General features: G+C 32.8%; 1 protein-coding gene across 1 annotated transcript; it reads left to right on the top strand.

Annotated features, from left to right (window-relative positions):
- The first annotated feature begins 2,578 nt into the window (after window positions 1-2,578).
- On the top strand, window positions 2,579-7,534 carry LOC107963121 (pyrophosphate--fructose 6-phosphate 1-phosphotransferase subunit beta). The gene is made up of 16 exons (XM_016899706.2): window positions 2,579-3,119; window positions 3,266-3,427; window positions 3,539-3,660; window positions 4,111-4,164; window positions 4,247-4,353; window positions 4,452-4,557; window positions 4,685-4,748; window positions 4,969-5,057; window positions 5,516-5,647; window positions 5,797-5,967; window positions 6,068-6,183; window positions 6,330-6,441; window positions 6,567-6,651; window positions 6,940-6,984; window positions 7,081-7,149; window positions 7,258-7,534. Exons 1-16 carry the CDS (start codon window positions 2,930-2,932, stop codon window positions 7,332-7,334), a joined length of 1,701 nt encoding a protein of 566 aa, XP_016755195.2. The 5' UTR covers window positions 2,579-2,929; the 3' UTR covers window positions 7,335-7,534.
- The last annotated feature ends 247 nt before the right edge of the window (window positions 7,535-7,781 follow it).

Here is a 7,781-nt window from a genome sequence, read left to right as displayed (position 1 = left end):
TATTTGATATTGATTAGAACAAGGTGTTTCAATCTTACTACACTCCTATTAAAATATGATTTTATAAGCCTATAAATAGATATAGTTTACTCCTCTTGTAATCATTCGAATTCGACTTAGTGAATTTTCTTCTTCTCTATCCGTAGTTTTTTCTCGAAAGGGTTTCCACGTAAAAATCTGTGTGTTCTTTATTTTTATTTCTTTTTTCTTTTCGATATATTGTCATTAACGACATTCTATTTTTACAATAATGTTTTTAATTAACATAATTTAAATTAATAAATAACAAGAAAATATTTGAGAGTTTATATATACGAAACACTTAATGAAGAAAAAATGTTTAAAGGTGTAAAAAGCCCTCAAAGGTTTAAAAAAAACTAATTAAGCCCCTCTCTTTTTTTGCACTCAATTGAGCACTTAAACTTTCAAAATATATCAAAAAGACTCTCAAACTTCTTCAAAAAAAGTAATTAAGTTCTTGCTTTTTTTTGTATTCAATTGGGTACTTGAACTTTCAAAATGCGTCTTTTTCAAAATGCATCAAAAAGACCATTTCATAAATATTACAATTTTTTTATAAAAATCATAAAAAATAATAAATTATAAAATTTTATAAAAATCATAAAAAAATTAATGAACCCTAATTTTTTCCAATTAAAGTCATCACGTGTTGTAATATAGCATGACAAGTGATGAAAAATGATAAAAAAAAGAAGTAAAAAATCAATAAAAGTTATAAAAAAATTATAAAATGCTTCTTTTAGTACGATAATTTTTTATAAAAATTTTTCACAAAATTTATATTTCTTTACATTTTGTATAATTTTTTACGACTTTATAAAATTTTATAATTTTTTTATATTTCTACATGTTTTATAATTTTTTTACGATATTTATATTTTTTTCTAATTTTTAATATTTGAATTTTTAATTAAAATTTAATAATATTTATTGATTTTAATTTTTTTATAATTTTTAATAAAAGCAAGGTCTTAATTGTACTTTTTGACAAAGTTTGAGGGTCTTTTTTATACATTTTGAAAGTTTAAGTACCCAATTAAGTAAAAAAAGAAGTAGGGGCTTAATTGTTTTTTTGGAAAAGGTTTAAAAGTATTTTTTGATGTATTTTGAAAGTTCAGGTACCCAAATGAGTAAAAAAAATAGAACCTTAATTACTTTTTTTTTTTTAAGTTTGAGGAATTTTTAGATTTTAAGCCAAGAAAAAACATCTTGCAAGTGTCAGAGTGTAGAAGATGAAAGCACCTGGTAATGACAGAAAGGGGGAGCAATATGTTAAGTTCTTTGAGTTAGAGGGTGTAGCCCTACGCCCTGTTCGTAAAACTTTCCAGATTTGAGCACTTGGGGACATCTCTGGTTCCAATTTGTCACTAAAAACACTATCATTTAGGTTTGATTTGGTCAATCATTGGATCTTGCGTGCACTGAGATTGCTTTGCTAATCATATTTTATGGTTATCTGCACAAATGGAACCTATACGGGGATAGCAGACCCCTTAGGCAAAAAAAGCCATATCCTTTTGGGTGGAGATGGGCATAGCAGTGGGGTTTGCGGACTCCAATTGGTACTTTCTTTCGGTTTTAGATCACTCCCTCCTAACCCAATACCAAACTCAACAATTACAGGTAAGACCCAATCTGTTGGGCCGGACTCCTTTTCATATTTGTAGATATTTTAGGATGATTCCAATGAATATTTATGAACAAGCAAGCACTTTAATAATGAAATATGAGAAACTTGGAAGCAAAACAAAACAGAAAAAAAAATTGAAAAAGGAATATGAGAATATGCTTTCCCACTTCCCACCTAACCAAAAAAGCTAAGGTTATTCGAGGCTTCATGGTATATTTTTAAATATTCTTTTTACTATAATTAACATACAGGGTCTAAAAATTAAAATAATTTTATATATTTTTACATATAATTATTTATATGATTAACATTTTAATGAGCTAATCGTTAAATTTATCAGTATAATTATATTGATCATGCATGTAAATTTTTGTTTTGACCCAATATCTTTATCATATCGATCTAAAATGTTCTATATATTAATATATATTCAACGATTGAATTTATTTTACATAAAATAAATATATTAAATTTGACATGCAATGGTCTATATGAATAGGCATGAAATATAACAATTAAATCGTTAAAATATTGATCATATAAATAATTATGAAAGTGTGTAAAACTAATTTAATTTTTACACTATATGAGTGAATCTCTCCCCATTAATATATTATATAAAAAAATTTTGTCATAAATTTTAATATTTTACGTGTTTTGATTAGAGATGATAATAGATAACGGATATTCAATATTTGCAAATATCATATTTGTTTTGGATATTTTAATTACTATTCACAATAGATTTGTAACATTGCATATATTAATCATTATTTATTTTAATAATGGATAATCAAATTCGTAAATAATAGATTTAAATATTTGAATGCAGGCAGAAAATTCGAATATTTGAGGACGGTTTAATTAAATTTTCACAATATTTAATTTTTTATATATTACTTAAATTATTTGTTGCATGAACATATGGGTCATCGTATTACTCATGTTTATCGTGCATCTGCCTCCTTTCTTCTGCTATAATTTCATCCGTTACTGGATCCTGAAACTATTTGATTCATTGTCGTTTCGCTGGTAAATTTCTAAAATACCACCGATTTCAACGGGCAAACAGATACCTTTTCAGGGGCGGAGTCTCCCAAGAGCCCAAATATATTACCTGAAAGGACACTACTACCCTTCCCGTTTTGACTTAAAAGCGACTCAGGACAAATCTGATAGATTCACGCCACGCTTGAATCACTACTCACTAGTCGACTCGCAACTGATAGGACTGAGTTAGGTATAACCACCAAAAAAAATTTCCTAAGTAAAAAAGAGATGGCTCCCTCTTTTGTAACTAACGGCGGTGTAGCCGCCGTTGAAACGACTCCGTTCGCAGGACGTCTCGCCTCCGTTTACAGCGAGGTCCAAACGAGTCGTATCGACCACGCTCTTCCTGTACCTTCTGTTCTCAGAAGCCCCTTCAAAATTGTCGATGGTCCCGCTAGTTCCGCCGCCGGCAACCCTGGTTCTTCTCTCTTCACTTCGTTATTCTTCTTTTTCATTTTCGATCTAGTTTCTTTTTTTCTTTTTGTAATTTATCTGGATAATCATGCAAGTAAAACAATAGTATTTAGCTCAGTTCACTGAACTGGCAGATTTGTTTCTTGGCAGATGAGATAGCAAAGCTGTTTCCGAATCTGTTCGGGCAACCCTCGTCTATGCTGGTGCCGAACGGAATAGACAGTATCGGATCTGATCAGAAGCTAAAGATCGGTGTCGTTTTGTCTGGAGGGCAGGCACCTGGAGGTCACAATGTGATTTGCGGAATTTTCGGTTAGTCTTTTTTTTTTTCTCAATTACATTGTTTAAATAACATTGCATGTTACTTCAGAATTACGATACTTGTGCTAATGGAAACAAAATTTTTTCCCTTTGGAATGATAGATTACTTGCAGGAGCGTGCTCCAGGTAGCACTTTGTATGGTTTTAGGGGTGGTCCTGCTGGGGTCATGAAGGGAAAATACGTAGAATTGACTGCAGATTATATTTACCCTTACAGAAATCAGGTATTATTTGCTAGTATTTACAGAAATGTTAGTGTCAGGAAGCAAAAGAAAATAGTAACCTAATGAAGCCTAAAGATCCTTTTTGAATTTTAGCAGCGCGTGCTTAAATATTAATAGTGTTTGGTAGTAACTATGGCTTTTGGGAATTTTGACGATTTTGAAATTTCTACATTATTATCATATGAGAAGTTGGTGCGAGTATATGATAAAGTAGCTTCTGCTTAATGTTCCTCTTGTTGGTAAGAACAATTTAAACAATGTGAAAGAGCAGCATGGCAGTGTTTCATGCCACCTGCATTATAGGCTGTGTTATTTTCATATTAGTAAGGTTATGTTGTCTGTTAACCATGCATATTATTATTAATTTTAACTTTGCGTCTATACGTTACAACATATGCACTGACCCGCAAAGCAAAGATCCTAACAATTGTGTTTATTTATTCTAACCAGGGTGGCTTTGATATGATCTGTAGTGGGAGAGACAAGATTGAAACTCCTGAGCAGGTAAGGTTACATCTGTAAATCATTCTAGTTATTGAGTTTTTATCAACTAATAATTGCTGAATAAAGTTGGTACGATTTTCAGTTCAAGCAAGCTGAAGAAACAGCAGCAAAGCTTGATCTGGATGGGCTTGTTGTTATTGGTGGGGATGACTCAAACACAAATGCTTGCCTTCTTGCTGAAAACTTCAGGTACAGTTAGAGAAATTTTGTATTGTTGATATATATTGTTGCTGATGGAAAGTATGTATACCATATTACTTTACTTGCTTCTTCAATTTGCCAATTAGGAGTAAAAATCTGAAAACTCGAGTGATTGGATGCCCAAAAACCATCGATGGTGATTTGAAATGCAAAGAAGTTCCTACAAGTTTTGGGTTTGATACTGCTTGCAAAGTAAGGCTTCTGCGTTCACATTTTATAGGTCTTTATTTTAACATTTGTGCAAGTATTTCTTATACACCCTTTTGTTGTATATGCCACTGCATTAGATATGTACTCATGTTTGCTTATCTTCTTATAGATATATGCTGAAATGATTGGGAATGTCATGATAGATGCACGATCAACTGGAAAATATTATCATTGTGAGTGCTTAAAGCTTTCAAATTTCATGAACCTTTTGGAAGGGTTCATACCTATGTTCATGAATGATTGACTACTTTTTTAATCAGTGTTCATTTATACCACTAAAACATGTGTCTGTTTACCTTTCAAATTAGATTAGGATTGAAATGACCTCTCTGCCCCTTGCTCTACTGTTGTTATTTATGTTGGTAACACTGTTCAATTCACCTGTCTCTGTAGTTGTACGGCTCATGGGACGTGCAGCTTCACACATTACTTTGGAGTGTGCTTTGCAGACTCATCCTAACATTACTATTATTGGAGAAGAGGTATTTTATAGATCATTCATCCTAGACAACTCTTATTGGAGAAGAGATATTCTATGAACCATTCTTATGTATCTGACAGTTTTTGTTACTTGTAAGCAATAAGTTTGAAGAAGGTCTATGTTTTGATTATTTTAGGACATTCTCTTTGTATATTATCAAGTATGCTCTTTATTTGTGTGTTCAGTTTTAGGTTTTCTAATGATTACTTGAAGATAAAATGGTTGGTAAAAGTTTATGCGGGCTATGTTGCTTTCCAACTCTTCATTTTTCTTAAGTACATGTATCCAATACGTATTTGGATATGGATATGAGGGTAATTCTTCAAAAATATATGAAAACTTGAAAAAATATCAGCATATATCCAACATCTGCACGACATCGAAGTAACAGGCTCTGTAGATACTTCATAAAAGCTTTCTGTACAGATTCAAAGGTAATCAGATTACATCTTCTTGCAGGTTGCTGCCAAGAAGTTGACCCTAAAAAATGTAACAGACTACATGGTTGATGTCATTTGCAAACGTGCTGAACTTGGTTATAACTATGGTGTTATTCTCATTCCTGAAGGTCTTATTGACTTCATTCCTGAGGTACTGTTGGTCATCAGCTGGTCTCTTTTGTCAGATTGAATAGATTGTTCTCATAAAGGTTTTGTAGTTAGGAAATCTATTGCTTTGCTATTCACAAACATCTGCGTGTGTACTACTTGACTGAGATGTATGCTTTTGTGTACTTCCAGGTCCAGCAGCTTATTGCTGAACTTAATGAAATTCTGGCACATGATGTTGTTGATGAAAATGGCCTATGGAAAAAGAAACTTACCGATCAATCTCTGAAGCTTTTTGAGTTCTTACCTCAAGCAATTCAAGAACAATTGATGCTTGAAAGGGATCCCCATGGAAATGTTCAGGTATTTACTTTGTAAGGATGTTCCTCTGCTTGTCTTTGTTGCTGAAGTTTTTTGTGGCTTCCAAATTCACAATTTTTATTTCTGTTATATATAATATTAGGTCGCCAAAATAGAAACAGAGAAAATGCTCATTCAAATGGTTGAAACCGAATTGGAAAAGAGGAAGCAGGAAGGTTCTTATAAAGCCAATTTTAAAGGACAGTCACACTTCTTCGGGTACTAATCATGTTAAGAAATGTCGGTTTTTTTGTAGGTTTAAGCCTTAGTGCTGAGTGACTAGACCAATAAAGCGTATTTCTTGTGGGATCAATTACTTGTTTCATGTTGGTGACATCTTTCCTTATCTGGTTTATAATTTGCAGATATGAAGGTCGGTGTGGTTTGCCTACTAACTTTGATGCGTCATACTGCTATGCTTTGGGCTATGGTGCTGGTGCTCTCCTCCACAGTGGAAAAACCGGATTGATATCATCAGTATGTTTTGATCCCTTTTTCTGTCTTCTTCCTATCCTTTTCCTTCTGGGTTATATTGATATTCCATTGCCCTTTTAAATTTAATGCACTAATTGTTTTGTTTTTTCATATTGTAATGTCCACAGGTAGGAAATCTGTGTGCCCCAGTTGAAGAATGGACTGTTGGAGGGACTGCCCTTACATCAATGATGGATGTGGAGAGGAGGCATGGTATTGTTAACTCTTCAGCCTATCACACTTTGTCTTATAGAACTTCCATTTCTTATTTCCTTTGTTATTTTATGCTGGTGAAGAAACTTTTTGAGTGCACTTGACTTCCTCATCATGTATTTAGTGGCATCTGCATGGCTGCTTTGAATGTGTAAAATGTAATTTAGAACAAAAACTTCAACCACGTTATAGTAATGAGATTATCTTCACCTTCTCGTATGCACGTTTCTTTCTTTACATTTCTTGTCAGTAATTCTAATACTTCATTAACTTCAAAATGTTTTGCAGGTAAATTCAAGCCTGTTATTAAGAAGGCAATGGTAGAATTGGATGGTATGATTCAGCACATTTGTTGTTTTGCAAATTTTGTGTATTAAATGCTATTCTAGATCATGACGCCATGATTGATTTGTTGTGATGATTATGCAGGTGCACCATTCAAGAAATTTGCTTCCTTGCGGGAGGAGTGGGCCATTAAAAACTGCTACATTAGTCCTGGTTGGTGTCTAATTTTGTACATGTCACATTCTTTTTCTGTATCATTGAATGCGGTATTTTTTAAATCCAGTTGTCTTTAATTTTTTCATTGTTGTATTTTGATATCAGGTCCTATTCAATTTGTTGGGCCAGCTTCTAATGCAGTTAACCACACTCTGCTCCTTGAACTTGGGGCTCAAGCTTAGAGGTATCGATTAAAAAAACTGCTTTCATAGAAGCTTCAATGTCTAGAGATAGCAAGGCAAACTTAATATAGTTTGTTTTACTTGTGAAGGTCTTGTTTTATATTTTGTTGAGGTTTTTGGACCGTAAATTAGCTTATCTATGGATTTTGAAGCTCTAAGAACCTCCTATTAAATGTTGCATCATGAATTTGTTCCTGGAATTGAGTTTGAAGTGTTTCAGTTTTCCTTTAGTTTTTATTGATGAATGAGCCACTATTGTCAATGCCCCACACTGTAACTAATGCAACCGGAGGCCTCTTTTTATCTCTGAACCGATGTGCAGCAAGTTCATCTAATAATATAGGGTCCGAAATAACTTCTATGAAGCAACCTTTGCTTTTACAATAGGTAGAGTAGCTGTTTGGATATAATGGAGGAGATTTGATGTAATTCATTTCTCTTAAAGGA

This window comes from Gossypium hirsutum, chromosome A06 (assembly GCF_007990345.1).
Source record: "Gossypium hirsutum isolate 1008001.06 chromosome A06, Gossypium_hirsutum_v2.1, whole genome shotgun sequence".
In the NCBI taxonomy this organism is placed as follows: Eukaryota; Viridiplantae; Streptophyta; class Magnoliopsida; order Malvales; family Malvaceae; genus Gossypium; species Gossypium hirsutum.
The sequence above is the reverse complement of the archived record's forward strand: the minus strand, read 5'-3'. Positions and strand labels throughout refer to the sequence as shown.